The 21,812-nt window shown below is 39.3% G+C and overlaps 1 protein-coding gene across 2 annotated transcripts in view; it reads right to left on the minus strand.

The window, feature by feature from the left end:
- Nucleotides 1-3,255: 3,255 nt before the first annotated feature.
- The window catches only part of jph1b (junctophilin 1b), a 44,711-nt gene continuing 26,154 nt past the window's right edge, over nt 3,256-21,812 (minus strand). Inside the window, exons 3-7 of one of the 2 annotated variants that reach the window (XM_084732656.1) lie at nt 19,596-19,714; nt 13,557-13,826; nt 10,770-10,954; nt 5,690-5,786; nt 3,256-3,797 (exon numbers count right to left, since the gene is read on the minus strand). In XM_084732656.1, coding sequence (XP_084588782.1) covers nt 5,706-5,786; nt 10,770-10,954; nt 13,557-13,826; nt 19,596-19,714 — 655 coding nt within the window. In that variant the 3' untranslated portion in view covers nt 3,256-3,797; nt 5,690-5,705. Of the gene's footprint in view, nt 3,798-5,689; nt 5,787-10,526; nt 10,955-13,556; nt 13,827-19,595; nt 19,715-21,812 lie in introns of both variants that reach the window. The other variant, XM_084732655.1, reaches the window with a different exon arrangement.

Here is a 21,812-nt window from a genome sequence, read left to right on the forward strand (position 1 = left end):
GTTGAAACTGTACGATGACTGACATTATCATCAACTCAACAACAATAAATAGTATTTCCAGTCTACTGCTAGTTTAGCAAATGAAACAGCAAAATACAAAAATATACAAACTAAAATGTTACAATATTTTTTTTCTGTTAAGTTTTTAACAGTGCCACCTTTCCCAGAATGGCCAAAAAGTCATAGTCGGCCTAAAACTACACTGATAAAGTTTGAACTGTAGCCCTTCAGCAAACATCAGTTCCAAGCAGAAGAGAGAAAAAAACAACAACATATAATCATTAATCTTTTTTTCTGGACTGAAATTGTCAGTGCAATTACATGTTTGTACTTTAGTGTGGTGCATATTCCAAAATATAATATGCTATATAAAATATAGTTCAAACAAACAAGGATATCATCAAGTACTGTGTTGCACATGGATCACATGTTTTTGTATTCTAGTACATTTCACAGACATCAGAGGAAGTGTCTGTTCCTCTTTAACCCAGAACCTTCAAATATTCAGTTTACTAACGGAGAGTTTAGGTCATGTGGTCAGCTTTGGTGTGGAAAAGGAGACCTCGTAACACAGTGTGACTTTACACCATGTTTTAGCTTCAACACGCCCCCTTTACATGATCTGAAATATGGCTGGGCAATACATCAATATTATACTGATATGGTACTATGAGACAAGATATGGTCTTTCTTTTGGATATAGTTATACGGTGATATGTCTTTTCCAGGTTTTAAAGGCTGCATTACAGCAGTCATTCCCAAAGACTGGGTGGGTCACAGGAGATTTTATTGGGTCCCCAAATAAATAAAAGACTGTGGAGGAAATTCTGCAAATTTTAAATTTATATCTGCAGTACACCTTTTATAAAGCATTTAAAAATGTGAATATTGTTTTACTGATGGATAAAAAACAAGGGCCTGTTAATTCCACCTAAACACACTTTTTTTTTTGGCTCTTATGATAAAATTTCCCATGTTGTTTTCCTCATAAGAAGAAATAAAACTAATGAGGTTGGCCTCTTAACTAAACCTAAATGATTTTATTTATCATTTGTAAAGTTAATACGTGTATATGTTTTCAATAAAGTGTCAAGATAAGAATGAAAATGGTCAGTAAAGTTGTCCAGTGCACTGGACATGGAGTGAACTCTTCCCAGAATTAACTGATAAGATTTATTGTGACTTGGATCACAATTGTTTGTCATTTTAAAAAGTGGGTCCTCAGGAAAAAAAAAGTCTGGGAAACACTGCATTACCCTAAAGTCATTTTCTGAACTTCCCACAGTGTTCCAGCTGTTCTACTATTTCTCTGTACCCACTTTTATCCACATTACTGATGATTATTGATGAAAAATGTCAGTGTTAAAATTTTGTGAAGCACCAATAGTCATCCCAGCAATGGTTTTGCGATATCGATAAATATAGATGTATTTAAAGGCCAAAGATATTGTCATATTTGATTTTGTCCATATCGCCCATACACTAATTTCAGCTCTAATTTGTAGTGATCTGTCTCAGTCTTGATCAATACAGCAGTCTATGCCAGCTTCTGCTTTGGTCACACATAACTGCAACATGAAACAATGGTTCTTGAGACAGTGTGTGACATTGGATTTCTACCTTCTGTGGTGATCAGGAGGAATCAGAAGTGTCCACACCGCTGAAAGCTGACGTGTTTTGATGTATCTTGATGGGGCAGCATCCTGCACCAAGGATCAGCTTGTCCTGATTCAGACCAAAGCAGACTACACATGTGAAGAGGACATGTTTGCATTAGTGTTGGGCAGTGCACATTTAGTCGACCTGTGCCACAGACACTCACAGTCAGGTGAACCCAGTCCAAGCATTTAACAATCATCTCGTAACATTCAATAGTGACTGTCATCCAGTCATCCAGTTTACTTTTGCTCATTCAGTTCATCACATGGACAGAAGCAGTGTGCTGGGTTTACTGTTTGCATCAGGACCCTGCACTATGACTGACATGCCTTCACACATCCACACAGTATTCATTTAAAATGGTTAAAAATAGACTCCCTGATTTTACCAAACAGCCCCAAAAGGTCAAAAGGTCTGAAATCCATGAATTTGAGAAATTCAAGTTATACAAATGTTAAGTTAAAATGTGCAACTTCAGTGCTTAATTTCATTATGAAACATCCAGTCAAAATCCAGTAACTTCACGTAACTTTATGTCTAATTACTGTCAATCAAAATCAGGGAGTTTATCTAATTGTATTAAATTGGACTTAGTTTCATCTATCAATTAAAAAAAATCTTCTATACACACTGGCAGTATCAGTGAAGGCAGATACAGGCAGTGATCGCATCAAAAAGAAGGAGTTTAGTTAACAGATTGCTAATAGGAAATGCACTATGGGAGAATAACATCTGCAAATTTACAATGACACTTTTAAAATGAGGTTGAGGTTGATTTTATCATTTCATTTTGAAATCAAACCCCTCTGATTGTCTAATGTGCACCTGATGTGGGTTATAAAACGGCAGGCGCTGAGACCTACGGAAACAGATATGAACAGATCGATAGACAGACTGATATAAATAGAGCCGCTCTCCCAGGACATGGCAGAGGGAGAATCAGCAGAGCGCTTCACATTCCTGCCTGGGCCCTTCTCACCCACCACCACGTCACTCTGTAAAATGGTAAGGCAGCTGTTGGCTTCCATCAGCTCAAAGTGCATCTCCGAACATATCCAGTCCACCACCCACCCACCCACTCACTCACACACACACAAACAGCAGCAGCAGACACATATGTGTAAAATACACTGAGATGTGCACAAGCTTGGTTTCCATCCAAATAGGTTTGAGAGGATTTTTGTGGAGGAGAAAAGTTGAAATCAACAAAAGCTTCTCCACCAATGCAAACATCTTCATGCTCACTTGAGGCAGAAAATTGTTTCTTAATCAACACACTGTGCAGCAGATGGCAGCAGGAAAGGCATTGATTGATTCAATAATAAAGGCTTGATGTGACTGACCTGGTGAACAGTTGCATTAAAGTGCACTACAGCTCAAATAAATGTTTAATGTAACACATCTGACTGCCACAACCTGCAGATGTGTTCTGAATACTCTAAGTAGTCTATCAGATGTTAGCTAAATTTCATAAAAGCATAGCATTGGCTGAACTCAAGAGCAATAATGACTTTTCCACTACCAATCAACAGTGTAAAGGCACTCTGCGTTCTTCTGCTGGATCATTTAGGAAACAAATTCTCTTCAACTCAGCTGGACAATGCACAAGCTTTTTATTGCAGCATTTCAAAACTTCCAAATTTGCTTGAACAGTTGGATGGAAATGGAGCTCCAGACAGACGAGCACACACACATTACAGGCATTTATAGGCAGTATAGACGCCAGCTCTCACACTCGCTCACACTCGCTCTGCTCTCCAGACCTCCTGTTATTTCTAACCCTGCTAGAGGGCCTCAGGGGCCCCTTTCCAACCAACGACCTGCTTGCTTCAGCTGTCACTGCACTCTGAGTGGAGTCACAAATCATCACCAGTCCAATCAGGTTGGACTCAGACACCAAGGGTGGGGGTGGGGTGGGGTTATGGTGGAGGTTTCATCTTTCTCTCTCTCTGCTTTTTTCCTCTCTCTCTCCTCCGTGTGCTTTTTCCTTTCACTTCTTCTTCTCCTCCTTCTTCATCCATCTATTTTCAGTCCTCCGTTTTGCCTGTGTCTGACGTTCTGATTGGCGCCATTTTTTAAAAAGGCCCCTTTGGCTGATGGAGAGTTAGCCACTCGGGCGATTAGTTTGGATGAGTCCACTGCAGGGTGAGAAAAGTTGTGGATTAGGAACAGAAGGACGTTATTCTGCTGAATGACATTCAGGGACTGTGTCTGCAGCTAAATTGTAACTATACACATATATTAAAAACAGACTTATATTAAAGACAGGCTTTTATTTCAAATGCTAAATCACTCCCTAAACAGCAACGATCCAGTCATGGCTTTGGATTTCTCTGTCCACTAGTGGTTCTCAAACTGTGTGGTGTGCCCCAGTAGAGGGGCACAGAACCACTTGCAGGTGGGCTGTGGGTGGCAAAGGGAAAAAACTGGGGTGAAACTAAGTTGAATGATTATGATTTATGTGAGGAAAATAAACAAACAAGAGTTTACTGATGCTATCATATGATCTTTTTTCAGGGTTGGAGGTAACTAATTACAAATACTCAAGTTACTGTAATTACGCAGTTTTTTGGAGGGTACTTGTACTTTTATGAGTAGATTTTCAAGGCTGTATTTTTACATATAGTTAAGTATAATTTTCACCATACTGTAATCTACTTAGTTACTTTCAAAATAATAATTGAGTAAAAGTTGAATTAACATCCAAACCTTTTTATCTGCATTTTTGTAGCCAGTAAGAGTATCCAATAAAAAACAGGACGTACGGATGAAAAACAAAACACTGCAGCAGCAAAAGTTTGGAGGAAGGATGTTAATGATTAATGATTAATCAATTAATCAGCATTGAGAATTTAACCAACTAAAACTGTAACCATGAATATTTAATCAGTAGTCTTGAAATGGCAGTATAAAATATAAAATATATGTTTTGTATCTTATACTTATTAATTATTAATTAGTTGTTAGCATTTTCAATTATCAGTTAAAGAAATACGAAAATTTGCCACCCGAGTTTGGAGAAGTGACTGTGAGCTCTGAGCAGAACAGAGAAGTTTGGAGGAATTTAGACTGAAGATTTGGAGACACATAAACTTCTTTGACTGAATGTCTGATATTGATAATGTATTAAACACCAGCAGTTAAAAAGTAACAAATAATCTAAAACTATTAGTTTTTGAGACAAGTACTTTGTAGTTTTATTCAAGTTTTTTTTAACAGCAGTACTTTTACTTGTAATTGAGTAATATTTTAGTAATGTAACAGTACTTGTACTTGAGTATAGATTTGAGTTCTCTTTGCTTCCACATTGTTAATGACTGATTAAAAAAGTAGAATGGTGTGGGGTGTGAACTTTTCTCAGCTTCTGAAGTGGTGCGTGCCAGAGAAAGTTTGAGAACCACTGCTGTATGCCAAACTGATTTGCATGGGCCATGTTTGGCCTTTGGTGTCTTTTTCTATCCTTTCCAAAACCAACAACACAAAATCAAAAGGGTAAGGAATGACCAAATGAATGAATGTGTTAATCTGCTGTAATGTAAACTGCAAACATCAGCATGTCTCACTAACTAGCTTCTAGCTCTCTCAAAGCCAGTTAAGCTGATGTGCATGTACCTTTTAGATAGACAGCCAATTCAGGTTTGATCTGTGTCTCTGTAGGCTCTGCACAGGGTCTAAGTTAATACCTACTGTGGGATTATTTACAAAGCTCCTGGCATATTTAGCATAGATAAACTGCCACAGCAGGGAGAATTCCCAAGAGTAGAACCACACAGTGTGTGTGAAACTGAAATGTCACTGCAGAAAAAATATGTTAATGAGAAAACAGTAGTGTGACTAGTGTGGCTATGGCTCTGATATGAATAAAGATAAATAAATACATAAATCACACAAGAAAATAGAAGCAAAACCTTTGAAACATGCAACCGATGATGATGTGTTTTTACAGTGTCTACAAATTTTAATTAAGTGAATACTAACACAGTTATGAGAAGCCATTTTCTGGGAAACAAAAGTTCAAATAAATTCTTACCTGAGTTCAGATTTGGTCAGGTGAGGAAATGGACAAAAATGATTGCTAGACCTACATTCAACAGCATCACTAGAGCCACCAGGATGGAGTTAGGGCCCTGAGAAAACACGAGAAAAGTTTATTATGTATTATGTGTTTTGAATTAAGTCAATTACTGTATGCATGGAACACACATGTAATGAACATATGACCCCCATAAGCAGCTATTTGCAACAGATAAGCTCTTATGAAATGACTTTACAAGGCCATAGTGATAGTGGCGCATGCAGATGCAGCCAGTAGCTGCTACAAACTTCACTACATTTTTGTTTTATTGTTATTTTGTCAGAAATACACTGGTTAGCACAGGAAAAAGAAGCGCAGGATGTGGATTAAGTGCAACAGACCCTGAGATGATCACTGCCCACAGCATCTTCCAAACACCTAGCCAGACCAGCTGGACCAAACACTGCTGCAAGCCGTGCAATCGCCCAAGGAAGAGAGGGAAGAGAGCTGGGAGAAGAGCTAAGCTAACATAGCCTGGACCTAAAACTTTTCCACTACCCAGTCTACTCCTGGTTATTAGCTGTACACAGGAAAATAAAACAGATGAAACCCAGGCTTCCATTTTTACAGAGTCCTGGTTCCATCATAACATCCTGGGTCAAGCTCTTGCACTGGACAGGTGGAGCGTGTTCCACGCCAACAGAATAGACGACCGTGGTAAGACAAGGGGAGGTGGACTCTGTGTTTACATCAATGATGCTTGGTGCTTCAGTCAGACTGGATGGACGATGTTTCCCACTTTTCATGTTAAGATGTTTACCACATTTTCTAACCACAGAAGTCACCAGTGTGGTTATTTGCTGCTGTTTTCATTCCTCCAGATGCAAATTCAAAGGATGCACTACAGGAAGTGTATGAGGTTACCAGCAGTCACATGACAAAACAGCTGGACAGTATTTTTATGGTGTTCTAAATTCCACCAGCATGTCCAAATCCTCACCAGGGGAGCAATACTCTGGACCATGTTTACACAAATGTTCTTTGCAGCTACAAAATTCTCTCGTCTTGGTCAACCATACAACATTTCCCTGCTTCTCTTGCCTACCTACACCCTGCTGATAAAAAAGCATTAAACCATCAGTTAAACCAGTCAACCTGTGGACAGATGAAACTACAGCAGCTTTTAAAGGATGTTGCCACACAGGAGACATCAATTTTGAGGAATATATCAACAGTGGGTGCGGCAGTAGCTCAGTCCTTAAGGACTTGGCTTGCAGGATCACTGGTTCAAGTCCAGCATGGACAAAAGTATGGTGTGTGGATTGGTAGCTGGAGAGGTGCCAGTTCAGTTCCTGTGCACTGCTAAGGTGCCTTTGAGCAAGGCACCATACCAGGGTTCCTGACTATATATATGTATACATGTATATGTGCAGCTCCCTCGCTCTGACATCTCTCTGATACGTCTGTACACACATTGAGCATGTGTGTATATTGGGCCTGTGTGTGTTTAAATGTACAATGAAGTGAAAAATGTAACTTTCCCTGAGGATTAATAATGTATGTTTTGTTCTTAAAGTGATCATTCACCCAAAAATAAAAATTCAGTCATTATCTTCACACCCTCATGCCAGTTGAGGGCGGGGTTTATTTTGTTAGTCCACAAAACTCTGCTGGAGTTTCACAGGAAAACTGTGCTGCAGAATCTCCCAAACAATGGAAGTGAATGGTGACCAGTTTTCAAATGGAAAAAAATAACGGAAAAAAAAAAGGAATAAATAGATAAAACGCCTTCATACTGCTTGTCTGGTGTAATCCAAGTCTCCTAAAGCCCTGACATGCTGTTTGCACTCCATCACACCACACACACACACAGTTCAGACAGTGTGCACGTGAATGTGGCTCCAAGCTAAGGATCTACAATGAAGATTCAGGATAAAAACATGGTGGAAATAATTTTTTTTCAGTCAGCTTGTCATGTTGGGGCTTTAGGAGACTTGGATGACACCAGAAGAGCAGTATAGAGGCATTTTTTGTTTTTATTCTGTTGTTTGTTTTACATTTGAAAACTGGTCACCATTCACTTCCATCATTTGGGAGATTCTGCAACACTATTTACCTGTGAAACTCAACTAAACCTGACCTTCAATTGGCATGGGGGTGAGGAGATAATGACTGAATTTTAATTTTTTGATGAACTATCCCTTTAAACAGTTACATCATACATCAGCAAATGTGTTGAAGATGTGGTGATCACAACGACAAAAAATAAATAAATAAATAAAATCCCCCCAAAAATGCATGAATGGAGCGGTGAGGGCTCTATTCAGAGCTAAAGAAACAGCTGCCTTTAAGTCAGGTGACAAGGGTGAAAGACTGAAAAGCTGGCATCACATTGAGACATCAAGCAGAGACTGGAGAGAGACCTCAACACCAACAACACCAAAGACATGTGGGAGGCAGTTAAAAATGTCACAGACTACTAAAGCAGGAACGCCCCACAGTTTATGCTGGCTCTGACTTCTTCTGCACAGTCAACTGTAAAGTCTATTCTGCCTCCAGAGGAGCAACCGCTGTCAGAGTGAAGCTGCTGGGCCTGACAACATCCCTGGCCATGTACTAGAAACATGCCAAGTAACTAGTAGATGTTTTTACTGACATGTGTAACACATCACTGCACCATCACAGCCACCATTGTCCCTGTCTCTAAAGTCTGCAGTGTCCAGTGCAGGGGTCAGCAACCTGTGCTTCCAGGGCTGCTTGTGGCTTTTCTTTTCAGATAAACTAATAGAGTTTTAGAAACCCCAAAATATATATGTAAAAAATATAGAGTAAAATCATTTAAGTGGAAGTGAATGATGGTAAAAATTTTAATCTTTTCAATTAAATCCATTTAATTCTCAGGCACCAAAAAATGACGAATCAGGTTTGCAGTTCACTTTGAACAATATTTGAAATACATTTTTTTAGTTTCTAAAACTCAAAGATTCAAGTTTATCTAAAGATGTAATGTGAAGTCTCTAAACTAAAATTTATAGGTCTGCAAAACTTTATTTCAAAATAAACAATGTCTCAAATGTTTTTTAACGTGTAAAGGGAGGCTTACATTCTTCAACTGTAAAAATATGTAGTCTACACAATGAACTAAAAAAAAAATAGTTTTAATATTTTTTGAGTTTTTAATATTTTTTTGTCTTCTTGAGTCTTCATGAGCTCACTATGGATGGGAAAGAGAATTTAATAGTTGTGGTTCCAGGCAGATTTTCTTTTTCTTTTATTTTTGGTTCTTTTGATTGCTGCAGACCCCTGGTCTAATCTGAATGACTACTGCTCTGTGGCTGTCACCCCCATTCTCATTAAGTGGCTTGGAAACTGAAGGATTCCCAGTTCAAGTCCCACATGGACCAAAGTATCGAGTGTGGACTGGTAGCTGAAGAGGTGCCAGTTCACCTCCTGGGCACTGCTGAGGTATCTTTGAGCAAGGCACCGAACTCTCACTGCTCGGGGAACCTGAATATATGTATGTGTGAAGCCCCCTCGCTCTGACACCTCTCTCAAATGCATTTCTATAGGTCCTGTTTGTGCATATGTGTTTTTCAGGCCTGTGTATGTATGTGCAAAAATTACAACAGAGTGAAAAGAACATAATTTCCCCTCGGGGATTAATAAGGTATGCCTTCTTCTTCTTCTTCTTCTTTTTCTTCTGTCTGTCTTCACTAGGGCTGTGTATTGGTGCTAAGTAGCTTTAAGGTATCGACTGAAATAACCCAGTACCAAGTACCATCTATACATCTCCAGTCAAACGATACCTACAGTCAATCCTTTTGGTATCCAGATCTAGGACAAAAATATACATATATGTACTGTATATATACATGGTTTTACTCACAGCCAATCACCATAAGCATGCTTCATAAAGAAGAAACTAAAAAAAGGTATTGAATAAAGTACTCAATTGGTGTTAGTATCACTTTAAGCATTCTAGTATTGGTACTAGTATTGTCATTTTGTCAGCAATACCCAGCCTTAGTCTTCACTCACTTTGGGGGGAAAAAAAATACAAGATCTGACAAGAATGCTGTTTGTCATTTTCAGCTCAGCATTCAGCACCATCAGCGAACTGGTCTTGAGTACCACACTCTGCAACTGGATAGATTTCCTCACAAACAGAACCCTGACGGGTTGAATTGGCACTTTAGTGCCCAATGTTGAGTGTTGCACAGCAAACAACCTACTGCTCAGCATCAACAAAACCAAGGAGCCGTTTGTTGATTTTTAGAAAAAACATCACAGGGACCCTGTCATGGACATCACACATCTCCGCCCTTGTAAAGACGGCTCAGAAAAAGATGTACTTATCAAGGAAACTTCACAAGGCAAACGTCCTGTGCCAACTTCTAATGCATCCTGACTGGAAACATAACAAACTGGCATGAGATGTGCGCAGCCCAAGACAGTGATGATGACTTAGGATCTATCTTTTTTGTACCATATCCAAATTCCTCAAGATCATGAGTTTTGATTTACAATCCATATACAGGTAGTCTACTTTCTGTGTGGCTCAACTGGAAGAGCTTGGCCTTCATGTGCCATTGAGGGTCAAGAGTACGGACGTTCTAATGCCAATTGGGAATTACAACAGGTGATTTCAATGAGCAGCACATCTTCAGCCAATAATGAGCATTCATCAGTGAACTCACAGCCCTCCCTGCCCTCAAAAGAACAAGCTAGACACTGCTGCATTACAAACACAAGGATTGTGGGTTTCATTCCCACTGGGGCTCAGAAAATTGCACTTAAAATTGCAAATTATAATCCAAATCAAATCAACGTATGGTAACTTCATCTAACTCACCGACTCCTCTTCTACAATTTCAGGAACTATTTCCACACTAGCTTTCTTGGTTTCTGCAAGGCTCTTTGGTTTGGTTGATTCCTGTCTTTTTGGTTTGGGCTCTGGTGCTTTGCTGCTCTCTTTTGGTGGAGCTGGTGAAGGGCTACGGGCTGGCACGTATTTTAGTGCTGGCGCCGGAATCGGTTTGGCAGGTGGCGGTAAGCGTGCAAGGCTTGATGGGTGAAGGTCGTCCTCCACACCAACCGGTTCTTCAGGTGGCGGACTCTTGACGTCTGCCTTGACATAGTAACCATGGTACTGGGAGTGAATCTGCCCATTGCTGGGGTAACTGCTGACTGTCGTCGTAACAGCTGGTTTGACAGCTGGAGGAGCCTCCTGTTGCCTCACTTCCTGTCTGAGAGAAAGTTTTGATGCTGCCTTTGTTATGCCTGCCGAGTAGAAGAAAGGAGAAGACAAATAGTTAACTAAAGAACCAATACATGCATAAGCTGGGGGGAGGTAGCGTGAGTTGTCTTCTGATTGTAGGGTTGGTGGTTTGATCCTCCTTCTGTTGTCTGCATGTTGGGAAAAACTCTGAACTCTCGATATCTCCCGTTGGTCAGGCCAGCACCTTGTCTTGTCATCCACAGAGATTGGTGTGTGTGTGTGAACAGATCAATCAAAGACAAAAACTGAAAAGTGCTTGTAAAGTGGATAAAAATGCTATAAAAATGAATCCATGTACCTGGATCCCTTGGGTAGAAAGTGATCATATTAGCAATATGAAGAACAGTCTATTTCCAACCCTAATGGCCAAATACATGGGACACAGATGTGGCAAGACACATCAACTCAGGCTCTATCTCTATTTTTTCAGGGCTGCTCTATGTTTTTCCTCTATGCGTGGCTCTATGGTCCTCCAACAGGTAAAAACAACACATTCTGTGTAAAAAAAAAACCAAACAAAAAACAAGTACAATGTGTTTAAAAATGACTGAGATAAATAGGTCTACCTCACTGCACCAGAGGCAACACAGCTGACACACAACCACATGCTATGAAGTTGGAGTTCAGGGTAGGCCTGCCTATGTAACGAGTTGTGTTCGTGTCCCATGTATTTCAGCTGTAACTGTGATCCATTGCAATCAAGGAACAATAGCTGTCAGTCATATCCACTTTTGCTAGTTAAATGGCACATAATCTGGGTTCAAAGTAAGGCACAAGGGGGTTATATTTAGTCTCTTAATTAATCACAGGTGTGTCTTGAACCAATCAGAATGCCATCTCCCATTCCCTTTAAAATCCAGGTGCACATGGCTTTAGCACATTGCTAACAAGGGAAGTGAACAGGGATGCTGGCACGACCCACCTGTAGTGATACAAGCACTGTAGTTAATCCGTGGGTTGGGTGGGCTGTGTCAATAGAGTGGATGGGCTGCAGGTTGGTGAAATAGGGTGAGGCACCTCCCTATCAACAAGACCCTGTGTGCATTTATGCATGAAGCAAAGTCATTATATTGCAATCATCTGCAATCCATCCACTTTTAACCATAATTTTCATGTTTGTGACCCATTGATTAACTACAGTGCCCTAGAAAGAGATTGTATGTTAGTTGTGAACCTGCCTTTGTAGGAACATCTTGCTGTCTGAATACTGTCTCCTTTAAGTAGCAGGAAAATACTGCGCTGCTGACTTCAGATCAAGTTTTTATTGGTCCTTGGTGCTTTCTGCTTCCTCAAGATAGCAAGGCACTGACAACACACCTGACCACACCTCATTTTAGAGATGGGTGGAAGTACAATTGTTACTCACGCAACGTTGGGGCTGGGTGTAAAAAATGACAACTTCTATGGTCAGAAACTAACAGTGACAGCTGCACTGTGCACTGTTTTGTGCCAGGTGGAAGACAGAGCCCTGTGTGTTTCACTTTATGTTTCAAACCCAGAAAGAATAAACAGCAGCTGAAAGTTTCACTTAATAATCAGTCCCTCCAGGAAGCTGCGATCGCAAAAATTCAAGCCAATTCAACCAATTCCTGTCAGTTCTGTGCACACTTGTAATTTTGTCCAAACTCTGCTACTTTTCCACAAATTTGACCAATCATTATAGCTTCCTGCAAGTTCCACCAATCACAGCAGTCTCCCACACAAACCTCGTAAGTCTCACTGAACCGACTCAATGTTTTGTTTTATTATTCAAAATTTTTTTTTTTTTGCATTTATATTTGTTTATTTTGTCATGGCTCCTGTAAAGACACTCTGTGTGCTTTTATTTCAATAGTTTTATGCTGTTTTTGCGTTTGAGCTCCAAAAAGATTTGACTTCTTTGTGGAATACTCCTCAGGGGCACTCTGTCATTTACACATAAAGCAGATTTTTATCATTTTTGTAATTCTGAGAATTTTTGGTAGGATTACTTAGAACACTCACAAAAGAGCGCAATTTTGCTCTTGCTGGAACAAGCTGCCTTAATGAATTATACAAAACAAGTGCAACTTTGTTTTTGCAATTTTCACTTGGTTCCACAATTTCATTGCAAAAAATCCCAAAACATTGCAACATGCATCACATTTTTTTTTTTGGAAAACTGCCATTAAATCTGGCATTTTAGGCAGCAACAATCCCAAAAAGGCCTGCGAAATCCTGGAGCAACTGAATAGTAAGGACACAGAGAGCGACAGTGAGTAAACTGATAAATACCTGAAAATAGAGTGACTATTTTGCACTTTTATTTTCAAGAAATATCAGTTGAATCACTGCTGCTGCTAACTGTGCTGCTGCTACAATTATTGCTGCTGCCAAACATTTATTCAGCCCCACTTCCAAACCATGTTTTCCTCTCTAAGCTGCAAAAGCTATAAAATACATGCTTGGTGTGCAGGACAAGCTCAAGGCTTAGATACAGATGATCAACCCTGTATGTCCTCACAGATACATATACACCAGTTTGACTTAAATTCTCTGTCTGTTGATACTGTTAATTATAAAACCATCAACTGATGACTGTTAATTGTTGATGATGTTGGTCAGATTAACAGTAACTTTGCTTACCTGCTGTCAAAGACTCAGCTGTTGGGGTTTTGTTCTCCTTTACAGTAGGCGCGACGGTGGTGGGAGTTTTACTGCCGAAGAAGCTCTTTTTAACAGCAACGGGTGAAGGAGTGGGACTGGGACCTGGGCTCTGAGATGGAGACTGGGTGGGTGTTGTGCCTTTCCGGTAGAAATGAGGGCTCCCTGATGGAGATTTCTCCTGTTTCTCCTCCACAGGAACTTCCTTCACCTCTACTGGCTCATTGTACTTCTGTCGTATGTAGTCAGGACCTGAAATAACATCACAGTTCAGAAAACTGTATGCCTACAGAAAAATGACTGAAGCAAGTTAGATCTGGCAGGTAACTAGGCCAGAATTAAATGAGAATTCTGTGTAGTTGTATCCATCATGTCTGTCAGTTAGGCCAAGGTGAAAACTCCATGCAGTCAGGGTTACAGTCTGCCTTAAGAAATGTGTGTTGTTCCTGTATGGAGGTTTACTTGATAGATTTGCCCTAAAGGTAACAATATAGCTGAGAAAAGAAAAAGAAATGGTCAAACTACAGGAATTCATGTGCAACAATGTGTAACTTTGATTAGCACCATTCATACTAACAGGCAGAGTCACTCAGTGTATGGTGGCTGATTTAATGCATCTAGAGATACAGTACCATGCAGTATTTTCCCCCATCGACCAATCAATTGGTTGAAGAGTGGGTAGAATTTCAGCCATCCAAGATTTCCTTTGGTTGACTTCAGCCCTAAAACAAACTTTTATCGGAGAGCCTTCTCTGATTTTACCTGCATTTTAAGCCTTTAACAGGCACACCATAAATGCATTTGAAAAAAATATTTTTTTGTTAAAATTGTGTTCCTCTTAGGTTTCCACAGATTTTTTTAGATTGAGCAACTGAAGTAGATTTTTTTCATATAATAACAGAGAGTAGAATATGTTAACAACATTCAATTACATTCAACTACAATTACAACTAATAATAATAATTATTATTGTTACTCATCAAAGTAAATGCTGAGATCTGGAACAAGACAACATCGTACAGGGAAATTGTGTGCACACAACAACAGGATGTACAGTGGGTCAAAGTTGAATTGGGAAGTTATGTCTGTAAACTGATGGACATTCACAGCAAATGCTTTGAGTAATAATTTTAAAGTCTGCATTTTCTCTTCCAAATAAATTTGCATAATGTGGAGCATGATTTACAACTTGTTTGATCATCTGACTGCTCGTTTTTCTGGACCTGTTGGACTTAAATAACACAATACATATGATTGTCTCCCACAGACACATAAATTACATGTGGATATGTAACTGGTTATGTTTTACACTGAAGCAATATGTCGTGTTTTATAATTTGTTATTATCATCATCATTATTATGTAGCTCCCATGGCTGAAGATTCTGAAGAAGGAGCCAGTAGGCAGGAGTGGGGGAGAGGAGGCGAGCCAACCCAAACCACAATATGGGTACATCCAGCAGGAGGACCACACATTCCTAGAGCTCCAGCAGGCTGTGACATGCTGCTGGGGCTGGCTCCTTCATCCCCTCCTCTGTTCTCCATCTCCTCCTCCCATCTTCACCCCTCCATCCCACTAACACTACTATGGATGGAGGATACAGAATCAGAATGTCTTTCTGATTTTGAGAGAAGTGATGTGCAGAACTATGCACAGGTTATCCAACGTGCAGACGGACGCCACAGACTTAACCCTTTGGCCAAGTTTTAGCAGGTCTCTACTTATAATGGAGTGTTAAACTATGATTCAGTCAGATTTAAAAATAAATTGTTGTTGCAACCCTGCTATACAGGTTTTTTGTAAATAAGCCTACTCAATTCAGAATCAGAATTATCAAAGTAAATGTTAGAATACATGATTGGAAAAATGAATAATTAATTAATTTTAGCTCTTACATACAGTATAAGGTAGCAATAGAATTCTAAAAATCAAAAAATGATGCTTAACACTATTCAAGTCCACATTGTATGTGGGATCTGTCACCGATGGTTCTCACACACACATCAGTCAGTTACTAATGCTTCTATTACACTACTGTGTGTTGTGGCCTCTGGACTGAAACTGCTGTACCACAGTAAAGAGTGGGAAACATAAAGGTTAAGTCTTAAAGTAAATGATTGTTGCATTACTTTTTTACCTTCTGTCGTCGTACAAACTGGAGAGCTCCACTAAAGTAACTTGTAAAGTGTCTGTCTGTCTATCTGACCATCTATAGCAGGGGTGTCAAACGTATGGCCCACGTGCCAAAACCGGCCCGCCAGAGGGTCCAGTCCGGCCCGTGGGATGATTTTGCAAAGTGTGAAAATTACAGAGAAGACATTAATTTTAGGGTTGAAACCATTCCTAGAGTAATTCGAGTAATTTGATTACTAAAATCCATTTAAATCTGAACAACTGTACATCACACTGTGTTTTACATGTGGGAGTTATTAAAGACCAGAGTACTGATGAGTGGCGACATTTAAATTTTGATGTAATTTATTATCACACAGCTGCAGAGTTTATTACAGAGTTTATTACAACAGAAACTAACGTGATGGTTAATGACATCGACACCAACCAAATGCACTTATAAAATTAAACAACTGTATAAAGAGGCCTATACGTAAAACAGGAGAGTCTGTGTTTCTCTGTGAGAAACTTTCAGACCTTCTCACAGCAGAGTGAACAGGTGAGGGAGGAGAGGAGGACAGACTGATCACTAATCAATCACTGATACCGTCGTCCTCTAATAAAGTGTTTGTGTGAAACACTGCAGAGTGTAACATCGTGCTGTTTACAGACAGTCTGCTGTCTGTAGTTTGACAGAGAGACAGAGAGGGTCGTGTTTAGAAGGGAACCCTAGACCCGTGAAAGATCGCGTGAGTTTGATTATTTTAGTAGAAATAACGAACACAAATCTCGTGAGAGTTGTGCAAATAAAGAGTTACCTTCTAGACACAACTGGAAAAGGTGCGCAGCTTAAAAAATAGAAAATCATGTGGTGTCGATGTTTTTAATGTGGCGGGCCGCCATAAATAAAACACTATTCATTGATCCACAGAGAGTCACTGAAACACTGATCACTGACCTGCTGTGATGGAAAAAATACTCACATTCATTATTTAAGTAAAAACACTAATACCACAATATAAAAATACCTAATTACAATTAAAAATTTTGCATGTTGTTGTTTCCATTTTTGAAAAATCAACATTTTTATTGCTGTTGTTGTACTTTAATGGTATTCTTATTGTTATTTTTTGACTAAATACAGACGTGCAAACTCATAAGAGGAGAAAAAGGTGTCATGTTGGTAAACCAGTCCTCTGTCCTCTGGGGGTCTGGGAGCGTCTGTCCTGCTCCAGAAGAAAAATGTTTGATTTTAACATGTTAACAAAACATTTTGGTGACTGTTTCAGTTTAAAGAGTTAGTTCACTCTTCTGTTTGTGGTTTCTGCAGATATTACTACCTTTACTTTTACCTTTGTACTTGAAAAAAAAGTAAAAAGTAAAAACAGTAAAAGTAAATCTACAGTAAAAGTAAAGTTACTTTACTGAGTAGTTTTACTTTAGCAATTTATAGTTGTTCATTTAAGAGACCTCTCTTATTTTCTCTTTTGTATATTACCATTGTTCTTAAATAAAGCAAAAGTAATGTAATAGAAAAAAATGCAGAACACGCAATATTTTTTATCTGATTACTCGATTAATCACCAGAATAATCGATAGATTATGATTTAATTTTACTGGTCCGGCCCACTTGAGATCAAATTGAGCTGTATGTGACCCCTGAACCAAAATGAGTTTGACACCCCTGTCTTTCCCTCTGTATGTGTCTCATAAAACAGTGCCACAGAAGTTACACCTGCCTTTCCCAGACATTAAATTTCAGATGCTTCCCGGCCACAGTGATCAGTCTGTGGTGATAAATCTAGCGCCTAACAGTGGACCACAAATCCTGATCCTTACAGCTTCCTATGTATCTCTGGATTCAGTTATGAACCAGAGAACTGGACAATACTTGAAAAAGACGTAGACTGAACGTCCAACTGGCATTTCAATGTTTGCAAAACTATTGGCAAGTCTGGGTGAGCCTGCTGCAGTGATGTGTGTGATGTGTACACTGATGAGGAACAGACAGTGGAGGCACTGGTTAATTTGGTTAATTTCCCTGTTGATTGAACAATAATTTTAACTAGTCACTTGACTAGTCATCAAGTCTAACAGTATGGGCAGCAGTCAAGTCTAACACTCGGAAAGCAGTTAAAATTGAGCAAAGACAAAAAACATCATGCCTCTGCCCATGACTGTCACTAACACAGAGATTAAGACATATGTACATAGATACTGCACTGGCCCATTTCTGCAATACATCAACATCACCACCATACTGGACCAGTCAGGACTGGCCTATGAACAAACACATGCAAACAGGGAAGCAAGGTATTTTCTGAATAAAAAGCATTATAACATTTATTTCTCAACTGATTTCGATGAGTCACATTAAGTGTTTATGATCTACATGGAGAAAGAAAACCATTTTTTTCCTTTGCTCTGTGCAGATAATGAACTCATGAATATAAAAATGACTCACTGAAATTGGTTAAGAAACGTATACAAAATGCAAACGTTATAGTGTTTTTGCAGCTCCCCTGTTCATTTGTTCACAGGCCAGTCTTGACCAGTGGATATCTATCTATCCACCTGATAATGTGGACACATGGTGAAAAACTTGGTGGTCAGGACACACTGAGTTTCGTTTTGTGCAGGCTCCTCACACTGAACATGAGGGAAACCAATCTGAAATCTGCATCCACGGTTACACAATACAAGACTTTGTTTGACCTGAGTGTTCTTCAGCCTCTTGTCCAGAAGCTTCCAGACATTCTCAGCAAGGTTCGACATTCAGCATGGCAAAAAGTTATTCTGTGGCCACCAAATATTCCCTGTAGGTGGCCTCCTTCAGCCTGAAGTTTTATCCCCATTATGAGAGCCTTTGCCAACGTGATGTTACGGTTCCATAAAAATCCTGATTGCTCAGCCCCTCCAGGAAGTTGTGATGTGTTGTGTTCACAACAGTTCACACGAATTCAACCAATCCCTGTGAATTCTGTGCAGCCTTGCAATTTTGTCCAAACTTCTCTACAAATTTGACCAATCATCACTGCTTCCATTCTGTTCTGTTCCACCGATCACAGCAGTCCCCTTTGCTAGCATCATACAGGTATGTCTCAATGAACTGACTCAATGTTTTGTTTTATTATTCACGATTTTTTTGCATTTATATATATATTTTTAATTTTGTCACAGGTACTGAAAAGAACACATTTGTCATTGTTATTGACATTTATCAATGTTCTGTGCATGTTTATTTTATAATTTTGTGCTGTTTTGACTGAGCTCGAGCTCCAAAAAGATTCTGCTTCTTTGTGAAATGCCCCCAGTGCACTTTTTCATTTACAAATAAAGCTGATTTTTATCATTTTTTTGATGAGGTTAGAACACTCAGAGCAGAATGTGGTTTTGTTCTCCCTGGAACAATTTGCCATTTTTTATGAATTATACAAAAAGAATTGCAAACATTGCCTTTGAAATTTTCATTTGGCCCTGCAGTTTCATTGCAAAAATTGCAACATGCACCAGAATTTCTTTCAGAAATGTTGCTGTGAAATCAGGCATTTTGGGCTGCAACAATTCCAAAAAAGGCCTGCAAAATCCTGGAGGGACTGATTTATGTTTACATCACTACTTACTGCAATGTTCTGGTCGATATTAAAAGAATGTTTTAGATGTCGACATTAAATCAGGTGACCACCTGGAATGCAGCATGGATGCAGTCAAAAACAGGAAACACACAGGACAGTTAATTCTTTGTTCTTCTGACAGAAACATGCTGACAGATCATGCTGTCTGCAGGGTCAATGGCAAATTTAATTAATTTAATTTAGTGTCTTCAGCATTTGATTGGTCTTCCTCTTCACTAGCTGACAGTAAGCTGCCCTCCTGTGTGTTGTTGCAGTGCTGCTGCTGTCACAGTACCTGGCTGGTGGAAGGACGGGGACAGCTCTCTGGCTACAGCTCGGGCGATATCTGAATCCTGACTGGCTGACTGTGCAGCCTGGTCTGCAGCCTCTGCTTTTGCCCGGGCATGGGATGTTCTGCAAAAAACACACACAAATATAATACACATACTCAGCGAGCTTAGCATCCAGCAAGTAAGTGGCTAATTTACTCACAGGGTAATTGCCCCCATTTTACTAAATACGGCTAATTTGGCAGACACCACTGAGCAGACATTTATGAAACTGACTACAGTGCTGCAGTATTTGTTCATTTACACAGCCCTGTGTTATCTGAGAACTTACAATCATAACCTGGTACTGCTACCCTCTCCACCCACCTCCACCACATGTGATGATGCTCTTTGATTAATACTGCTGTCTCACTGGACCGAAGGTTTAAACTGGGCAGCAACTGTTGATTATTTTTATATTTAAGTACAGGATAGGAATACTTACAAGAAGCAGAGCTGCAACAATAAATCGATTAATTGATTGTTAAATTAATCACCAACTTTTTTGATAATTGATGAATTGGTTTGAGTAATTTTTTAAGAAATAAACAAAATTCTCTGATTTTCTCTTAAATGCTTCTTAAAAAGTTTTTGGGTTTATTTACTCCTTTAGGACAGTAAACTGATTATCTTTGGGTTGTGGAAACCTTTTAGGTTTTGGGAATCACTGATCAACATTTTTCACCATTTTCTGATACTTTATTGACAGAACAATTATTAATAGATTAATCGAAATAATAATCTACTATGACAATACTTGTTAGTTGCAGCCTGAATAAGAAGTGTTCAGAATTTTTAACAATTGCACCTAAACTGGGGACATTCTTCATGACTTATTTCTCTATTGATGAAACAGAATTTAGACTAGTTGGCGCATCTCAAAGTATTATTATAGTAAGCATTGGTTAAGTGGTTATATGTCAGTTTATTCTGTCACAGCCTACATATGTCAAACTACTGACAAACTGCGCAGGTTTATATAAGATGGTTTACATCCGGGAATTTACAGCTGCCCGCTGGGGCTGGAGCCACGTCGTGGGCACCAGATGTGCTCAGCCTGCCACATCTGCTGGCATCCTGCGTAATGATGACAGACACATTATGATTGGCTGTACATCAGAAAAGAGCTGTTGTGGCTGTGTTAAGAGCAAGAATATATATTTTCAGTTATTTTCTCCTTTTGCTTTCTTGTCACTACATAATTAAAGCCTAAAAGTGACATTAACTGGTGAAACTCTGATCTTTAGGTTTTATCAACATAACATTTGAAATGAGACCTCTTTGTGGTCCTAGCTAACGTTAGCCAAAGACATTGTCCTTTACAACATCAAGTACTAAATTATTTCAAATTAACATTACAGTGGTCAAAGGAGAAGTATGTAAGACCCTAGCATTCAAAAATGGGTACTGCAGTCCAGATAGGAAGCTGAAGCTATAGACTTTATATTCAATACGTTGACTGCCTATTTAATATGCAATCTATGTTTGAAGCAAGTTGTCGCCCCCCCCACCCCCCGCAAACTGAGGCCCAGCAGGGACACTGAACCTACATGAGCACAAAACAAGCTCAACATTATAGTTTGTCAAGCAAGGATGAGTCCTACACTGTAAGTTGATCAGCTGTTCATACACACACACACACACAGTTTGAGTTCAGTGACTGCCTTGTCTCACTGCCTGCCAGACTCCATTACCAGTTTGCTCAGTTTAAGAGTTATAAACATCTGTTCTTAATAAAAGATGATTAATGGTTTCTTACAACACTGACTTAATGTCAAATGAGCAAACAAATACAGATGTAAAAATAATAATATGAATAAAATATTAACTTTCAGTTTAACTGACTGGCATTTCTGGTGCCCATTAGTGAGGGTAGCGACATTTAATCAACATGTGTTCATACCTAACCTAAGCTGGAGCTGGAGGTTATTCAGTTTCATGAGAACTGATTTGGTTTCTAGTGCTCCACACCCAGTTCTAATCAAACTGCTTATCTGTGTCATTTAGCTGCAACAATCCATCATTTCTATTCCATTTATGAACTCACTCTGAGAAGAGCATCACAATTGGTTTTTTTTTCATCATCCCATTGTGCAATTTTATCCACTCGCAGAAATCATGGAACAATGAGAAGTCCTGCATGTACCAGAAAACTGAGGTATAGGTACTGCCACTGCAGCTAA

The sequence above is a fragment of the Lutjanus erythropterus genome, chromosome 12 (genome assembly GCF_056507025.1).
Source record: "Lutjanus erythropterus isolate fLutEry1 chromosome 12, fLutEry1.hap2, whole genome shotgun sequence".
Classification (NCBI taxonomy): domain Eukaryota; kingdom Metazoa; phylum Chordata; class Actinopteri; order Lutjaniformes; family Lutjanidae; genus Lutjanus; species Lutjanus erythropterus.